General features: G+C 34.0%; 1 protein-coding gene across 10 annotated transcripts in view; it reads left to right on the top strand.

Moving 5' to 3' along the window:
• The window catches only part of ATP11B (ATPase phospholipid transporting 11B (putative)), a 127,063-nt gene that overhangs the window by 95,125 nt on the left and 11,893 nt on the right, over positions 1–20,045 (top strand). For 2 of the 10 annotated variants that reach the window (XM_043594814.1, XM_043594813.1), the window contains exons 26-30: positions 7,710–7,733; positions 10,284–10,349; positions 10,902–11,005; positions 12,538–12,703; positions 15,141–15,226. In XM_043594814.1, coding sequence (XP_043450749.1) covers positions 7,710–7,733; positions 10,284–10,349; positions 10,902–11,005; positions 12,538–12,703; positions 15,141–15,226 — 446 coding nt within the window. Of the gene's footprint in view, positions 1–7,709; positions 7,734–10,283; positions 10,350–10,901; positions 11,006–12,537; positions 12,704–15,140; positions 15,227–18,186; positions 18,313–20,045 lie in introns of all 10 variants that reach the window. The other 8 variants (XM_043594810.1, XM_043594817.1, XM_043594811.1 and 5 more) reach the window with 6 other exon arrangements.

Genomic DNA, 20,045 nt, shown 5'->3' with positions numbered 1-20,045 from the left:
TCAATTCAAATTATAAAATTGTAGGTATTAAGTTAAAATGCAATTGTATAAAGATTTCAAAAGTTAAAAGCATTACACTATAGTCTTAATATGAAACTTAAGTTAGTAGGCAGTTTTGCTATTAAATTAATTCACACAAGGGGATATATCCTTGCATGCTGTTCACTTTAGGATTGTGTCTTAATAATAATTGCTGTCTATTTAGTGCTTACTATTTTGCTAAGAGTTTTACATGTTCCATCTCCATTAATTGTCACGATAATCCTATTGGAGAGATACTGTGACCTGCATTTTTCATATGAGAAATGAGGACTTGGTGTTTAGTTTTTTGCTTTTAATCATGTGAATTTTTCTTTTTCTTTTTTTTTTTTTTTTTTTTTGGTATGCTTAGGAAGTGGCCATTGTTACTGTGTCCTGATTGGAGAGCTTATTTGACTTCTGGCTGAATTAGGCCTCTCTTTCTAGGCTTAGCTAAATGAGTTATGAGGAAAGGAAGTGACAGCAGTGGTACTGTGGTAAATTGGAAATGCTTGTCGCCTTTAGTTTCCCTTTCCCACTGGCAGTACTTAATTAAGCATTGCAGAATATATTTTGAGACACAGAGATACAAGATTCGCAATTGGGAGAATATGAAGTTTTATCTGTTTGGCAAATATTTATTAAGGACCAAGCATACTGTGTACTATACTAGGTTCTGGATATGTGAGATTAACTAAACATGCTTGGTCATGGAGCATAGAGTCGTGTGAGATACAAAAAATAAGCAAATAAAATATCCAAGTGCAATGAAGGAAATGGATTTCAATTGTAGAGAGGGTTTTTTTTAGCCATTCCTTTAAGATGTAGTGCAGGAACATACATACATTCACTTTTGAGGACATGTTTAGCCTGATTTGGACAAAAATATGATCTTATTTTGTACAGTATAAAGATTACAGCACTTCCCAAATACTACCTTTTATTGAGTTATTTCTTTGTGCCAACTGTGTGTGGTAGCTTATTAAATTATAATAACTCTGTGAGGAAAATATCATTACTTTTTGCATATTAGAAAATTAACCTTGGAGAGGTTAAGAAATTTGCCTCAGGTCACAAATTACAAGAACAGAATTCAGACTCAGATCTCTGTGACTTCAAAGCCTGTGTGCTTAGCCATGATCCTAAGTTCCTTTGAGAAACAAGTTATTAGCCCAGTGCCTTTGTACACAATAGTGCCACCTGTGCAAGGACCATCAAACTTACAGATAGTATGCCCATTGCTACCTGAAATATTAGGGTGAAAACTGGACAGAAGGTTTGAAAAGTAGAAGGAACATGTCATCCATAAAAGGAAATTAATTTTTTTGTTGCTGGTTAGTACTTTGTTCCTGATTTTAAAAGTTGTATGTGTCCATTAAATTTGAAATACATAGGAAAAAATATAAAGAAAATAAATCACCAGGGCCCCTGGCTGAGTCTGTCAGAGGGTGTGCTAGTCTTGATCTTGGGGTTGTAAGTTTGAGCCCCACAGTAGGTGTAGAGGTTACTAAAATAATTGTTTTAATCTTTAAAAAAAAAAAAAGAAAGAAATCACCTGTTGTCCTTTTACCTAAGTATAATTCTATGATTTTAACATGTTTTCACCCATTCCTTTTTATTTTTTGCTGTTTTCCATTAACCTCATAATTTATATCCCCCTATGTCTCAATGATAGCTTTTTTTTTTAATTTTTTTTTTTTTAACGTTTATTTATTTTTGAGACAGAGAGAGACAGAGCATGAACAGGGGAGGGGCAGAGAGAGAGAGGGAGACACAGAATCTGAAACAGGCTCCAGGCTCTGAGCTGTCAGCACAGAGCCTGACGCGGGGCTCGAACTCACGGACCGTGAGATCATGACCTGAGCCGAAGTCGGACGCTTAACCGACCAAGCCACCCAGGCGCCCCAATGATAGCTTTATTATAGTTCTCCCCTTATTATAGCCTAAGTGATTTTCCATGTTATTAAAAATGCTTCAAAAATATTTTTTCATGGCTACATAGTATTTTATTAAATGTCACAATTTAAGTATTCCCTTGATAATTTAAATTTGTTTCTTATGTTTAGTGACTCTTTTAAAATTAAATTTTAAGCATGCTGTATACAAAGATAAAATCTTAATGAAGATATTTTTCATTACCATGTATGAATTGTTGGTTTCCCTTTTTTTGGTAACTCAATTTGTAAATCATTAACTTCTTTCCTCTTTTAGCCTAATTGTTCTATCACTCAGATATATACCATTAGAAACTAATCTACTACTCCCTGCCACCAATACTAGGTATGGTGGGAAAGAAGCACACATTGGGATCAGGTGAAATGACTCCACAACCTGACACCTGAAGTTACCATTTGAGTGATTTGGGATGAGTTAGTTAACCTCTCCAAGACTCAGTTTCCTCACCCACAAAATTATATATAGGAGCAGAATCCCTACCTTCTAGGTTTGCAGTGAGGATTATTATATATAAAGAGCATTAGGCATAGTGGCTAGCATGTACAAGTACTCAATCAGTCTTAGCAGAGTTAGTTGTTATTTTTACCATCCAATAAGTATTTTGAAGACCCTGCCTTCCCAATCCCATCTGATCAACTTCTCCTGGAATCTCTCTCCTCTTTAACGTTTATTTATTTTTGGGACAGAGAGAGACAGAGCATGAACGGGGGAGGGGCAGAGAGAGAGGGAGACACAGAATCAGAAACAGGCTCCAGGCTCTGAGCCATCAGCCCAGAGCCCGACGCGGGGCTCGAACTCACGGACCGCGAGATCGTGACCTGGCTGAAGTCGGACGCTTAACCGACTGCGCCACCCAGGCGCCCCTCTCCTCTTTAAATGTGTATGTTAAACTGTCCTTGCTGACTCTCTCAGAATGTGCTCATTTTAGTTCCAAGCCACTGTTATATTTCATCTCTTGACTCTTTTTTTCCTGAAGTCTTAGAACCATCTGTTCCTTAGGGTTAAGCCCACAGACCTCTGTCCTTTTGCTCCAGCCTTCTCTTACGTCTTCCTATACTGAAAATCTTTTTAGACATCTAGCTTATGTCCCATTGTTCAACACTGGATATGTTGAATGGTTTCTGTTTTCCAGTTAGTTATTCTTGTGTGCCCAACAAATCTACCAACAGTTGAAAGCCTGAAGTAGAAAACATTATTAGGGGGAAGTACTGGGAAGAGGAATAGCTGGAGATAAGGATGAAGTTGATGCAAATCAGTGACCCTGAGAGAGGAGCAGGAGAAAGAGTTGAAATAGTTTGGGGTCCAGGTAGAGCAGGACAGTTCAGGAGAAGTTAAGATTCCACTCCCATTTTTTGTATAATGGTCTAGCAGTATCATGAATATTATAAGTATGAATTTTCGACAAATATTTTTGAAGTATTCATTCATTCTTAATTTCTCTTTAACTTAGGAAAGAATTACTCATTTTTCATTTTTCTCAGATCTTTTTAACAGGACTTCTTTCTTTAGTAAAATACAGGCACCCTGATAAAATCTTCTCTGAGATTTGGAAAGAGTAATGTATATAACATGGCTGAATGCTTGTTTGTGTGTGTGTGTCTAAAAACTGCTTTCCTGTGGGCAGATCTTTACCTTCACAGCACCATTTAAAAATGACATAGTGACTAATTTTTAATTATTTTTCTCCAAAATAGTAGAAGAATTAAATTCATGTAAAATTTGCCTAGCCTTATGCAGGCTTAAGATACTCCTAGTGCTTGGAGTTACAACCTGGAGCTTATCTTACAGTGCAGTGGTATCATCACAAACGTTTGTCCAGAAGTCACAGATTAGTAATTTGGTGGCTATATTGCATGGGTAATCTTTTCATTTTATTTTCAAAGCTAAAAATGAGCTTAACATAAAACTTTAAAGTATTTCTGTAATCCAACAGAATCAACTTTTTTGGTGTTTTTAAACATGCTTCATGGAAAAGCACAATCACCATTTCTTTTATGTTTAAAGAGTTTTGACAAAAGTTAAAATGGTTATAGAATATTTGTTAGAGATCTTGATGTAACTTTGACAAAAACTTTAGTTTTATTTTTTTAAGATTTTGTTTTGATTCCAGTTAGTTAACATGCAGTGTTATATTAGTTTCTAGTGTACAATATAGTGATTCACCAATTCCATACATCACCCAGTACTCATCACAACAAGTGCCCTCCTTAATCCCCATCATCTATTCAGCCCATCTCCCCACTCCCCTCTCTTCTGGTAATCATCAGTTTGTCCTCTATAGTTAAGCATCCATTTCTTAATTTGTCTCCCTCTCTTTTTCCCTTTGCTTGTTTGTTTTCTTTCTTAAATTACATGTATGAGTGAAATTACAATGCTAAGCGAAATAAGTCAGTGAGATCTTAATATAACTTAAAATTTTGTTCAGCCCTCCAGGGGAACCTGGCTGGCTTATTAGTCAGTAAAGCATGCAACTCTGGATCTCAGTGTTGTGAATCTGAACCTCACGTTGGGTGTACAGGTTACTGAGAAATATAAAAAAATGAATTAAAAAAATTTTTAAGTCCTCCAAAAATAATGAAAACTGATTTCCATTAAATCATTTTTTAAAAACACCTTGAGTTGTATTTGATATACAGTAAACTGCACATATTTAAAAATAGATAATTTGATGGGGCGCCTGGGTGGCGCAGTCGGTTAAGCGTCCAACTTCAGCCAGGTCACGATCTTGCGGTCCGTGAGTTCGAGCCCCGCGTCGGGCTCTGAGCTGATGGCTCAGAGCCTGGAGCCTGTTTCCGATTCTGTGTCTCCCTCTCTCTCTGCCCCTCCTCTGTTCATGCTCTGTCTCTCTCTGTCCCAAAAATAAATAAACGTTGAAAAAAAAAATTTTGAAAAAAAAAAAGCACCTCCTTTAAAAAAAAAATAGATAATTTGATACTTTTTAGAAAGTCTTTATTTTAATTCCAGTTAGTTGACATACAGTGTTCTGTTAGTTTCAGGTGTGCCATACAGTGATTCAATTCCTTATGTCACCCAGTGTTCATCACAAGTGTATTCCTTAATGTTCATCACCTATTTAACCCATCCTTCCACCCACCTCCCCTCTGGTAATCATCACTTTGTTCTCTGTAATTAAGAGTCTGTTTCTTGGTTTCTCTCTCTCTCTCTCTCTCTCTCTCTCTCTCTCTCTCTCTTCCCTTTGCTGGTTTGTTTTGTTTCTTAAATTCCCCATGAGTGAAATCATATGGTATTTGTCTTTCCCTAACTTATTTCACTTAGCATTATACTCTCTAGCTCCATCTGTATCGTTGCAAATGACAAGATTTCATTCTCCTTTAATGGCTGAATAATATTTCATTGTGTATATATACCACCTCTTGTTTATTTTTCAATTAGTGGACACTTGGGCTGCTTCCATACTTTGTAAGTAATGCTGCTGTAAACATAGAGATACATGTATCCATTTGAATTAGTGTTTTTGTACTCTTTGTAAATATCCAGTAGTGCAAATTGCTGGATTATAGTGTGGTTCTGTTTTTAACCTTTTGAGGAGCCTCCATACTGTTTTCCACAGTGGCTGCACCAGTTTACATTCCCACCAACAGTGCTCAAGTGTTCTCTTCTGCACATACCCGCCAACACCTGTTTCTTGTGTTGTTGATTTTAGCCATTCTGATAGGTGTGAGGTGATACTTTACTGTAGTTTTGATTTGCATTTCCCTGATGGTAAGTGATGGTGAGCATCTTTTCTTGAGTCAGCCCTCAGGATGTCTTCTTTGGAGAAATGTCTGTCCATGTCTTCTGCCCAACTTTTAATTGGATTATTTGTTTTTGGGGTGTTGAGTTTTACAAGTTCTTTATATGTTTTGGATACTGACCGTTTATTGGCTTTGTCATTTGCAAATATTTTCTCCCATACCATAGATTGCCTTTTTGTTTTGTTGATTGTTTCCTTCATTGTGCAGAAATTTTATTTTGATGCAGCCCCAGTAGTTTATTTTTGCATTTGTTTTCCCTTGCCTCAGGAGACACATGTAGAAAAAAAGCTCCTGAGGCTGTTGTCAAAGAAGTTCTTGACTGTGTTCTCTTCTAGGATTTTTATGGTTTCAGGTTTCACATTTAGGTCTTAATCCATTTTGAATTTATTTTTGTGTATGGTGTAAGAAAGCGGTCCAGTTTCTTTTGCATGTTGCTGTCCATTTTTCCCAACACCATTTGTTGAAGAGATAGTCTTTTTCCCATTGGATATTCTTTCCTGCTTTGTAAAAGAATGTGATACTTTTTTTTTAACCACCTTAACATTTTTAAGAGTACAGTTCAGTATATTCATATTGTTGTACAATAAAATCATCAGAACTTTTTCAACTTGGAACACCAAAACTCTATAAACTACTACTCATTTCTCCCTCTTCTCAGCCCTTGGAAATCAATTCTGCTTTCTGTTTCTAAGAACATGACTATCTATGAAATCATTTTTTTTTTTAAAGCTAAATAATTGGGAGGTAAACACCAATGAAGAATGTTTATTTCAGTAAAGTAAGAGGTACTAAAAACAAATGACTGTCTTTTTAAAAAAAGAATTTATCTCCCCCTCTCTTGACTCTGCAGAGTAAGTAATCTCATCTTAGAACACACTTATTCTGACAATGTTGCTGTTTGGAATATTTTTGGAAATAGCTTGTATTGTCTTCCTATGATCTCAGCAAGGTAACAGTCTCAGGGAAAAAGCTATTTAAAATCATAGATGGGGAAGATGCTACTTAAGATTATAGATAAGAAAGAAGGTAGAAAAGCAATTCAGATTCGAAGAGTTCACCTCAAATAAAGTGGACTTCTGTAGGATGCAAAGGCAAAGGCATGTCAGCTTGGGTAAGAGTACATTAGAAGACTAAAACACTACAATGAAGGAAACAGAAAGGAGGGAATTTTAGTCATATGGTGAGAATGGAAAACCAAGATGATATAGGGAGGAAAATAATCAGGAGAAGAGTTTTAGAGGTAGCTGAGTTCCCATCATAAGCCTACATGACATTTTGCTTGTTGGGTGGTTTCAGCCAAAGGCTTCATAAGAAAGAAGATTAAAGAAAAACAGCTCCTGTTAACTCAGGAATTCAAATGCTAATACCTACTGCACTCATTCTCAATGGTCTGATATGAAAATGACAAACTAGGCAACTATTTAAAATGAGATCTGGCCCAAATAAGGGTTTTTTTTAAATTTGCTTGTTTTGGTTTTGTTCTATTGAAGTGTGCAAGAACTAAAAGGAAAATGTCTACCATTAATGATTTGTGTCCTTATGAAATTGTACCCAGTTTTAAAAACTAAAATAACTGAAATTACAAAAATATATATAGGATTGGGAAAAAAAGGGAAAAGTTTTTAGAGTATTCTAATTCTAGTTAGACTTCTCCAGTGGAGATTTTGGAATTATCAGAGCCACAGTACCATTCTAAAATACATTTTGTACACTATTCCACCACATTAAAAATTTAATGAGATATAACATATTAAGGAAGAAAAAGTAATTCACCCTCATCAAACCTTCTAGGTCTGGACCATTTGCCAGATTAATTAGCAACTCAAGGTAGACTAAAGAGATGAAATTTCAGGTTGTAATTCTGAAAGAGAAAAATAAACTTTTTTATACTGTTCACTATTTTTTCTTGAAATTATAATGATTTCTCCCCTTATTTCCTATCCTTAATTAATTTCTCTTTCATGCTATACATGTCATCAGCTGTTGAAACCTAACCACCAAATGGTAAGAGCTCTGTGTTAAGACTAGAAATATGTCATTTTGTATCTGTATTCCACAGCGAATACAGTATCTTTTATTTCAATTTAAATGATTTAACCACTGTAATTACCAGTCAGGTCATTCAAGAACACATATGCAATTAATTCCTATAAGTAGATACAGATTTCTTTGAATAAAGTATTTTATGATTAATACAACTTTGATTATCTAGTTCATTAAAGAATTTCCCTGTATGTTCACTTATTCATGAGACAAATATTTAAAGCACTGGTAATACTCCAGGCAATTGATAGAAAATGAAATTTAGTGTACATTAGAAGAGAACAGAAAAATACACTTTGCAGGGCACCTGGGTGACTGAGTCAGTTAAGCATCCGACTTCAGCTCAGGTCATGATCTCACAGTCCATGTGTTAGAGCCCTGCATCGGACTGTGTGGGTTCAAACCCCAGGACGGGGTCTGTGCTGACAGCTCAGAGCCTGGAGCCTGCTTCAGATTCTGTGTCTCCCTCTCTCTCTGACCCTCCGCTGCTTGCACTCTGTCTCTCAAAGATAAATAAACATTAAAAAAAAATTTTTTTTTTAAGAAAAATATACTTCGCTTCTTATTGCATCACCCAACAATTGATCAAATGTTTAAAATCTATAATAAAGAGAGTTTGTATTGGAGAACTAAACAACTGATTAGGGAAGGTAATTCATTTATAGATCTCTGTATAGTTAAGTTAAACCTAATACAAAAAGTTTTCATCTTTTGTTTATTCTTAAACCCCTTCTTGCCTAACCTGGGACTTTACTCCTGTAATTATCTTTTCACCTTCCTTCTCATCAATCTGTCATCCTCTATTAGATCATACTAGTCACCATACAAACATGTTCTAATATTTCCCATCTTCTAATGAAAACCACAGTTCCTTGAGCTACAGATTGCGTTTGCTGTATTTTTTGTGTATTTTCAGAGCAAAATTTGAAGAAGTTATCTTTTTTTGCTGTTTCTACTTCCTGTTTCCTCTTCTCCCTTGAACATACTCCTGTGGGGCTTTTGCTCCCAGCACTCTGTCAAAACCATGTTCTTTATGGTCACCAGCCACCCCTACATTGTTAAATCCAAGAGCATTTCCCAGCCCTTATGAACTCAACCACTAGGCACAATTTACAAAGCCTTCCTACCTGCCGTTATCTTCTCTCAGCTTCTATAACTTACTTTGGCTTCTTTACTGACTATTCCTCTTCAGTCTTCTCTTCCTACCCTCAGAATCAGGGCTTCCCACCTTCTGCACTAATGATATTTTGAGCCAGATAATTTTAATTGTAGGGGTTCATCCTAGGAGGTGTAGGATGTTAAGCAGCATGCCTAGCCTCTACCCACTAGATACCAGTAGCATACTGGTAACATATCTAGCATACTAGATCCCTTTCTTACACCACACACAAAAATAAACCCAAAATGGATGAAAGACCTAAATGTGAGACAGGAAACCATCAATACCCTAGAGGAGAAAACAGGAAACAACCTCTTTGACCTCAGCCACAGCAATTTCTTGCTCAATGCGTCTCTAAAGGCAATGGAATTAAAAGCAAAAATGAACTATTGGGACCTCATCAAGATAAAAAATTACTGCACCGCAAAGGAAACAATCAACAAAACTAAAAGGCAACTGACGGAATGGGAGAAGATATTTGTAAATGACATATCGGATAAAGAGTTAGTGTCCAAAAACTGTAAAGAACTTGCCAAACTCAACACCCAAAAAACAAATAATCCAATGAAGAAATGGGAAGAAGACATAAATAGACACTTTTCCAAAGACATACAGATGGCTAAAAGACACATGAAAAGATGTTCAACATTGTTCATCATCAGGGAAAGACGAATCAAAACCCCATTGAGATACCACCTCACACCAGTCAGAGTGGCTAAAATTAACAACCCCGGAAACAACAGATGTGCGGATGTGGAGAAACGGGAACCCTCTTGCACTGTTAGTGGGAAGGCAAACTGGTGCAGCCACTCTGGAAAACAATGTGGAGTTTCCTCAAAAACTTAAAAATAGAATTACCCTATGAGCCTGCTCACCTACGCTGTGTCCAGAAATACAGTGTCAAGTGATCTGCCATAACCTCTGGTTGGAATGGTTTCAGAAGACAGTTGTGATTGAAGAGTTATCATTTTTATTGTGTGACATGAATAAAGTAGTCACTAATAACTATCATTCTAACTAAAAACATCCTGTGTCACACAATCTCAAAGCCATCTTTGGGTTTCTAATCTGATAATGTTACCCAAAGGATCATTTTTACATGATGGTAATAAACATAATAATGCTTTATGGTTTTTTCATAACCTTTAACCTTTAACCTTTCATAACCTGCTTTAACCTTACAAATGTAGTCACAGATTTCAAATGTACCTGGCCTACATAATGCAAGTGATTTTTAGTAAAGAGTGAAGTTACGTGGCTTTTTTCTTTTTCCTTATATCTGTTTTAGCATCCTATTAATACTTAATGGAGTAATGGTTCTGGTTTTTTTTGTTTGTTTGTTTTCTGTTTAGATGTTTGGAAACTGGACATTTGGCACCTTGGTTTTCACAGTCATGGTTATTACAGTCACAGTCAAGGTATGGTGCAGAAATTAGAAACATGGACACATTTTGTATCTGTATAATTCAAAGTTAATTTTCTTTGTTTTTTTTTTAACTGTAGGTTGATATGTTTCCCTTTTAACTTCTCCTTTTTTTAGTCATGAATAATTTCACTGATTGCTATTTTAATATTTCATTTTAATTTTTATTAAAAAACATTTAAGTTTGTTATTTTGGAAAGCCTCAGCTGATTTTTATGGTCAAATAAAGGTTAACCTCACAATATTCATCTCTGAAATTTCACTTCCCTATATATAATGTTAAATAACCCAGGTTGTTTTAGTCCATGGAGTAGAGAATAAAGTATTCAATAAATTTCAGTGCTACTTCCTCATAGAAGAAAAACATTATAAACTTGAAATTAGTCAATTTCATATGGACCCTTTCATTAATATTTATCTTCTGAGGGACTTGCCATAGGAACCTTAGGCACTTAAAATTACTACATTTTATTCTTGAATTTCATCTATGAGGTTTAATTTAAGTAAGTATTATTTTGTATTAAAGATTAAAAAAAATTTTTTTTAGATGGCTTTGGAAACTCATTTTTGGACCTGGATCAACCATCTTGTTACCTGGGGATCTATTATATTCTATTTTGTATTTTCTTTGTTTTATGGAGGGATTCTCTGGTAAGTAACTATATTATATTTTAATTATATTGCTTCAACTCTATTTATTATGATAGGTTATATTATGAACAAATTCTGCTCAGAGTAATTTTGAGACCCTATTCGGTAATAAATTTGCTTCTTTCAGTTGATCTTACTGATAGGGAGAAGCAAATTTAACAATTACTGAATATATACTATGTTCTAGTGGTTTTAACTTAAGATATTATTATCTCTATTCTTTCAATATGGAAACTGAAAGCCAAGATAACAAAGGTTAAGAAGTAGCAAAGCTAGGGTTTAAACCGCAGTTGTTTTACTGTACACTTAGTGTTTAAATTACACTAACCATATTACCTCTAAATTATCAGTGTGCATAATATAAGTCACATAGAACCATTATTTTTATGAATGAGTCAACTTCTTTTTCAAAAGTAAATAATATGCTTCGTCTTTATTGGTAAAATCAGATATTCTGTCACTCTGATAGATTGAAAATTAATGCCTCTCCTAAGATTCTTTAGTGAGTGAGAATCTAAAATCTCTCCTTTGGAGAAAATTAATGCCTCTCCTAAGATTCTTTAGTGAGTGAGAATCTAAAATCTCTCCTTTGGAGAATTACATTTGCCCGCTGTGTGTTTGATGCCAGTGTCAGGCAGAAAACTACACAAAGTAGCCAAAACATCTTGGATTAAATATTAACCTCCATTTAGGATCATACAAGGATACCCTTATTATTATCTAGAATGTTTAATTTTAATCCTCTTTATTTTTCCATTTCTTTCTGTATTTCCCCATATTCTTTTGAAGTGATCTATACAAAAATTCCAAAAAGAGTATGTCGACTATACCTATTACTATGTAGAATTTGTAATTGTGAGTGTATTTATTGTAAAATACATTTTTAGAGAAGAACTTCTAAGAAGAGCTTTTCAGCCTAGGATTTGAGTAATCGGTATGTAGTTGCTTAGTGGAAAGTATTTTGTTACATACTTTTCCTTGCTATTCTTGGTCTCATAAGTCTGTATTACTGCATAATTCTTTTGATATCCTACTGCTCAGGTAGAGTTACCTAGTCAGCTACTTGTCACCCTCCTAATAATAAAACTATAGTTGTCATTGAAAGTAATTAAGTTGGATTTCATTTTTAACAATTAAAGTCTCTCTTGTTTTATTAGATATGCAGTTAATTATACTAATTGCAAATTTTGACCATTTTCCTGGAGTAATCTTAAAATTATGATGTTCACATATAGCAGATTTACATGATGCTTTGATTTAAGAACTTGTCTTACCAGTTTTCTACTTAAATGTTTATATTAATTTTTGAAAGAGAGAGAGAGGCAGAGTATGAACAGGGGAGGGGCAGAGAGAGAGACACACAGAATCTGAAGCAGGCTCCAGGCTCTGAGCTGTCAGAACAGAGGCTGACACAGCGTATGAACTCATGAACTATGAGATCATGACCTGAGCTGAAGTTGGATGCTTAACCAACTGAGCCACCCAGGTACCCAGTTTTCTATTTCTATTAAGCCTACCTTCTTTCTTTGCAGGCCATTTTTGGGCTCCCAGAATATGTACTTTGTATTTATTCAGCTCCTATCAAGTGGTTCTGCTTGGTTTGCCATAATACTTATGGTTGTTACATGTCTACTACTTGATATTGTGAAGAAAGTATTTGAACGACAGCTCCATCCTACAAATACTGAAAAGGCACAGGTAACCACTTTTTATATACAATACCTTTTTAATTAGAGGTCTGTAATGATGAATAGCTGTCATTATAATTTGCTTATATCACAGAATAGGAAATTATCCATTCTTGTGTCAAGTATTTCGCAAAATAAATATTATTATATGTGATATTTTTTAGTTGTTTCTTATTTCTATTAATTTTGACTCCTGGCAAATTAAAATTTTCTTAAATTATACTGTTTATTAACAGAGCTCTAGATTTAAATAGAAGACTATCAAGTTATGTCCAGATAAACATAATAAATATGTTTTAAATAACATTATGGCATTCTATCAGAGATCTATAATTGGGATAAATCCATGTCTTTAGATACACATTAGAATTCTAGTATCAGTTTTTCACATTACTTTGTTTTCAACAAGAGTCTGAAATAAGTTCTTTAACCTAAATAATTTTTACAGAATGGATTTTTATAAAATATATTTTCTTACTAAATGCATATTAATAAATATTAACAATGTGTTACATGGTGTTTAAGAATATAGTCTTTAGAGCCTGATAATTCTCAGTTCAGAACCCAGTTCTACCACTTGGTAGCTCCGTAACTTTAAGTCTCCCTTTCCTCATGAGTAGTAAAATTATGATAGAACTATCTATTTCATTACCTTTATAATGAGGATTAAGTGAAATAATGTTCAATAACATAGTAGATGCTCAGGAAATAATAGCTATTTAGTTGAATGTGCCATTTTGTATATTTGACTTGTACATGGTTGAGACTTTTTCTGCATATTTGCTACACACTAAGCAAATTTTGTTTAAATTTTGAAAATTTAGTTGTGTATTCAAAAATAGAATAATTGCTCCCTAAGTATGTAGTGATCTGAGGTGGGTTCCTAAATGATGTATTAGCTTTAATTTCAGTTGATCATATCAACATTTCTTTAGCATTTCTTTGCTTTGGTAACTAAGTCGTAGCCAATATACATTTTAACTCCATTGAAACAGCATAGGCCTCTGAAGCCTGACAGACTTAATTCAAATACCATCTTAACCATTTATAAAATGTGTGTCCCTAATCAAGTCACATCCCTAAGCCTCAATTTCCTCCTCTGTAAAATCAGAATAATAATTACTACCTTACATGATTGTCAAGATAATGAATATAAAACACCTAACCCTGGGCCTGTACATAGTGAGTCCTCAGTAAAAGCATCACAATTATCAGGACAGTGAGACTGTTGCTCTGTGATACTAATTTCCAAATGGGGCTGGAGAAATTTGCATAATTGATTACTCTGTGCTCACATAATTACATCAGCATGGAGAAACTTTTCTATTCTGCAGTATATTCCTTAAACATATATCAAAAAGGTTTGTGTATCTTTTTTCTAATCTTCAGACATAAATATAGTAAGAAAGTATTAAATGTATTAAGTGTATTAAATACATTGTCTATTACACTTTTTCTAGACCTTTATGGATAACACATTTGTCTTCCCCTCTTGGCCTATATAAAGTTATATTTCACCAAAATATATTAACGACACCACTTTTAAAAGTTAATTCTTTATAAAAGTAATCAGATTTATTTACATTTATCTTTAGATACATGAGAATATGTGTATTTATAGAGATTTCTTATGATAATAAAAAGTGATATTAGTTCTTGCTACCTTTTCTATGGCCTCTTTTTAAAGGATTACATAGGAAATATTTGTCACCTATAAGTAGACCTTTACACCAGAAAAAGCTAGAAGTATTTTATATATATTTTGGTTCTTTTACCTAAGGTTAAAATCGATTAAAAATGGAACGTGGGGTAAACTAAACTTATTTTAAATGGGTGTGTAATCTAGTACAGTCTCCCTTTTGCACCGCTAAACCTAATTTTAAATGACTTGAACTGATGTTCTATTGGGGTCCAACCCAAAGAGGAAATGTTTACTTCCATTCAGAGATCTTCTAACCTGCTGGGGGTTTTTGTGTTTTTTTTGTTTTGTTTTGTTTTGTTTTTGCTGAAACAGTATATGGTTATTCACATCCTATGTGTGACATTATTCCTTTGCTACAAGCAGTAATCTTTATTATTTCAGACTTATACCATTACCACTGATTTCAAATGATGAAGAAATGGTTAGAAAATTGTCAGACACTTCATTGTTTGCCAAAAGTAGCAAGAAGAAAAAAAACATAAAAAACAAAAAAAAAGTTGTCAGCATTTATTTTGAGCTTTGTTTTTCTCCAGAATAACCATGTGGTATTAAGAATGAAGAATAAATTCTCTTGATTGCAGAGCCAACAGCCCTACAAATGTCAGTCATGTATGTGTACCATGTATATTTCCTATTCTTGGAGGAACAGATGTCTTTACAAAGTTTGTCCTGTGTCTGTCTCTTAGGTGATGATTACAGCTCACTGACTTGTTGTATGTACCATCCCTTTTCTGTCCACTTATAGATGTACTCCAACACAGTTGCTTTAAGTGACGAGTTCATCGCACTGCAGCCATTGTCGAGGGCCAGGAATCAGCTGAGCAAACTTAGGTAGAGTAGGAGGAGTAGAACCTTGTTAACTCTTCTGCATGCTAAAGGTCAATTAAACAATATTCAAAAGATGGGCAGAGGCATGAAATAAGAGTGGGGCATTTTTGTTAGCACAGCTCTGTCTCTAATTTGACCTTTATTAATATGTATATTAAAACTTAAAATATATATCCATTTCTTCTTTGAACTGAAAATTCAGATGAAAATTCAGCATAACAGGACAGAGATCTGTACCTTGTTATCTATCGTACACCTTAACTACCTTTTATAGTACAATTCTGATGCTTCTGCTTGTCATATTATTTTCATAATTAAGGATGCTCCTGCATGTTGAGTAATTTAAGCTACAGAAATTCATCATAAAGTTTAAAGTTTTTTTAAGTTTCAGTTACTTGGAACTGAGAGTTGCCCATTTTTTATCTTGCCTTAATTTGTGCTGTAAATACATGTGTGTGTTTGTCTTTGTACACTGTAATGGCTGCTGAAACATTTCATATCCTTGCTACTGTTTAGTGCATCTATAAATTGCACAATATATTTTGTATCTCATATATATATATGAGATACATATATTTATCTCCACAGACAGATCCATTCTGTCCGTTACCACAAAAATAATAATATAGATGTCTTTTTATAGAAGAAAATGAAAGTTTTAAATCCTGAAACTTTTGATAATTAAGTCACCAGAACTATTTATTAACTTTAACTCCAGTCTGATTTGAACAGAAAAAGTAATATAACTAATAACTAAAACAAAAAATTTTTTTTTACTTTTGGCACTTTTCAGTTTCTCGCCGTCAGTATCTTGTGTATTCTTAATATGTTTTTTTAATTGTTTTTTATTCTCAAAATTTCTAATCTATGTTCATTTGATCAAGCAAATGGCTTTGACAAAGCAATGCTTAAGTAATGGCTTTTATAACTCTGAATTCATAATTTTGAGCTGTTCTAAAGTTTTATCAAACTTTTTGATTTTATTTTTATTATCTTCCAGATTTTTGATATATTCTACTTTGAATTACAAAGGTGTAATAATTGCACATGAACATAAAAATGGGTGTTTAAGTGGTAGTCACCTAAATTTTATGTTTAAAACAAGAACTAAAATCAAAACAAACTTGAAGATTTGCCTTCACCTTTGGTTGAGTCAAATATGTATAACACATGTTATCCATATGTGCCTTTCTGAAAACAGTGGGTATTTATCACATTTTTGAACATCTAATTATTTAACTCTAAGACAGTAGGAGAGCTTGTTACTTAAAAGAACACTCTGACAAACTCTTTTGTTAAGTAAAGATAAGTTTTGTTTTGTAAATAATCTTGCCATTTTTATGAAATCGTATTTTCACATATCATGTTGGCTTAAATCAAGCCATGTTTTTTTGTTTGTTTGTTTGTTTTTGAGCAATAATAGACTTAAAAACAATTGGGTAAGGATATCATAAATTAGAGAGATCCCAGGTTCTGTAACAATGTGCTAGGGTAGTCAACTTAACATTCATCTATGAAAAGAACACAGTGAGAGCAAGTATATGATCAGGTAGCCTTTGCTGCAAGCCACTCTCCAGTCAGATGGTGTAGCAAAAGGAAGAGCCCTGTTGGGAAGACAGCAGCCCTGGATGTTAGTGATGCCCTTGGCACTGCGGCTTATGTGTCCTAACCTAATTAGTTCATCTCTGAGTCTCCAGGTCCTTTACCTGTCAGATGATCATTTTATGTACTGTGGTCTGTTTACTTATTGTCAGCATCAGAAAACAAAAAGAAATACTATGCTCAACCAAAGGCCAGGCAGAAATACCAGGTGTTTAAATGAGCAGTGAGTGACCACTACGTGGGCATTTGCTCCTAGCTGCATGAAGAACAAGTGTTCATATACATCTATCTGCTGCTGCATCCTGTGAATTTTGAATGCATCTTGTTCTTGAAGTGCATTAAATAGTTTTTCTGGGTGTGATCCATGGTAGCTTAATTGTTTACTGTTGTGACAGAAAAGTTGTGCAGATATAAAATATCTTTAAGAGCCTTCAAATCTTTAATCAAGTTAGTACTTCTTAAGAACCATTAATACGAAACTATTAACTTTTTTTAATGAAAGAAAACTCATTTTGAGTATTTTCCCATCCCTTATATTATAGCCAAAGCTATAATAATAATAATAAGCCGTCTTTACATAAGCTTATTGTACTCTTAAAACCAAGGACTTCTGCTTCATTTTTTATATATGTAAGACATTCACCATAGCATTTTTTTTTTCACAGAAATAATTATTGGTCAGTCCTAAGACTGAGAAAACACATAGAAATAAGGAAAATTTTGTTTTTTATTCATTGAGGACATCTTCTTGTAATTTAAAAAAGATTAAAATTAGCATGGCTATAGGCACATACTCCTGAGAAGAATATAGAAACAACAAAGAATAAAAATTTGTGTAAATTAGTTAGCACTCACTAAAAAATATATATTTCAAATTAAAGATTAAATTAATTTTGTTAAAAAATTAAATCAAGCCCCCTGCCCCTTACCCACATGTCTGACATTTGAAGGCCATGTGAATGAGCCTTCTACTCTGCTGACATTCACTTGGAGTAGAAAAGTCTTTTAAGAAGGGAGCATAAGGGTTGTGAAAGTGGGCATACATACCTTTGCAATAAGAACCCTAAATCTTGGTGACAAGGAATTTAATAGAAGGAGTTGAATTTCAGTGAAGGAAATCTGGTTTTAAATTAATTTTGTGCACTGGAAAATCATGGCTTAATTTTGTGTGCTTTGTTGTATTCCCCTAAAGAAGCTGCCATTAGCTCTCTTTTGTGACGATAAATGAATGCGGTGTTGTATGAACATTCATTTGTGCCTCGCAGATTGCAGACCCCAACTTGCTGTTTTGATTCTAAACCTATTATACAGTGAGAGTATTGTTCTGTAATATGAGACTTGTTGCTTTTCTGTCCTTCCAGATGGAAGAAGATAAGGGTTCAGTCAGCTCAGCATATGAATTTGCTGAAAGCAAGCACAGAGGGGAGGACAGTAGGCACCTGCTAGCTGAGGCTTGCAGCCAGCAGGACAGTTCTTGCGTGCACTAGGTAGTACTGCGCTGGACCTGCCTGGGGACATATCCGCTAAGTTCTCATGCTTGGGGCATGCTGTGGGAGAACTGGCCTGACTCCTAGTTTTTATTTCACTAATCCTTCATTGTTCCTCATGTGTTTACTGTTTTTGTTGACTTGTCTTCCTTTTTTGTGATCTTTACATTTTTTTATGTCCATCTCTGAATATTTTACTAGTCTCTCTTTGGAGTTACAGTGTTAAATCCTACTTCACCTCAGATTCTAACCTAGTAAGGTATTCTCACAACCTATTCAATAAACTATTCCTTTTTACTTCTTTTGAAAGTATGTCATGCTATTTCTGTTATTTCTGAAATCAGTTTTCCCATTTGAAGTGGTAGTTGTGCACCATTTTATGCATCTTAATATAGTTAGATACCAGATTACTTGTCTAGGTCTGGAGTTAAATGATCAGATGAGTGAGTGCTTAGAGGTACTGAATAATTTTCTGTTGACCGATAGTCCTCAGATTCTCACTTCTTTTCATAAACTTTCCTGGTTATATCTTTGTCCTAAAAAAGTATGAATTGATGAGGACTTGATTCATTCACCTCTTGAGGAGTAAATCCTGACAACCACTTCTAGACCTAATTAGGATATGCAGAATATTTTGATTGGTAGTAATTATGGAGGATAAAAATTCTCACTACTAATAATTATATTTTTACTTGGGTTATTTGCCTTTTATATATTATAATTATTGGTCAGGAAGGTACTATTGTCTCATTTGGGATGAAACCTCATAAATGGTGAAACTTTAAAACAAAGCTACTTGAAAATTATAAATCTTAACTGTACCATGGAATCAGACCATAGAACAAGTACGTAATTTCAAAAATCTGAATTATTCTGGGAGACATATTTTTAAAGTTAGATTACTTTAGTGAACTGCTCTAAATGAAAAATGATTAATTATTTCATTGTTATTATTACTATTAATTGAAAAGAAATTCAAAACAATTCTCAACTTTTGTTTTGGGATGCTCTATATAATTATTTTTGGTATATATTTATCTGGTATTCTGCTTTGATAAATATAGAAAAATTCTTAACTTTTAAAATATGCCCTGATTGAGCCACAAGGAAAACTCAGCTGACGAGGTCTCTGGGTAAAGAGGGGGAGCTGGCCTGGATTTATATTATGTCCTAGATAATCTACAAAACAGATAATCCACGTGGGACCTGATTAGACTAAAACTATAAAATTATTCCTGTCCTTTGTGATAAAAGTTCCCCAAAGGTTCAAGTTCAAGTGGATATTTCATGAGACATGGATCTAGTCTGCTTTGCTTTCATATGTCCATTAAAATGTATGATACAGTTGAGAGTTGAGTTCTTAGAATGCCCTAATAACAGGGGCCTTGTTATGATTTCTTTTACAAAGGGGTGATAAGTGAGTTTTCTCATCATCCTGTGATAGTTGGTCTTTCTTCCTGTAAACAAGATGATAGAAGAGCCCTGTTTCAGTGAATAAACAAGATGATAGAAGAACACAGTTTCAGTGAATATGATTTTAGTAAAATTGCTGGGGGTGTTACCCTGATCTGCAATTTTTATTTTTATTTTTTATTTTTTTGCATATCACTTTCATTGTTGAGTGAAATATACCTTGAATATTTTTCTTATATAGTTTTCTGCCTTTGGCATGTATTTTGAGATAAAAATCACTTCAAAAAAATAAGTATTATATAATATCCCTCTTCTGTTTT

The sequence above is a fragment of the Prionailurus bengalensis genome, chromosome C2 (genome assembly GCF_016509475.1).
Source record: "Prionailurus bengalensis isolate Pbe53 chromosome C2, Fcat_Pben_1.1_paternal_pri, whole genome shotgun sequence".
Classification (NCBI taxonomy): domain Eukaryota; kingdom Metazoa; phylum Chordata; class Mammalia; order Carnivora; family Felidae; genus Prionailurus; species Prionailurus bengalensis.
Note: the sequence above shows the minus strand (reverse complement) of the source record. Positions and strands in the feature narration are given on the sequence as shown.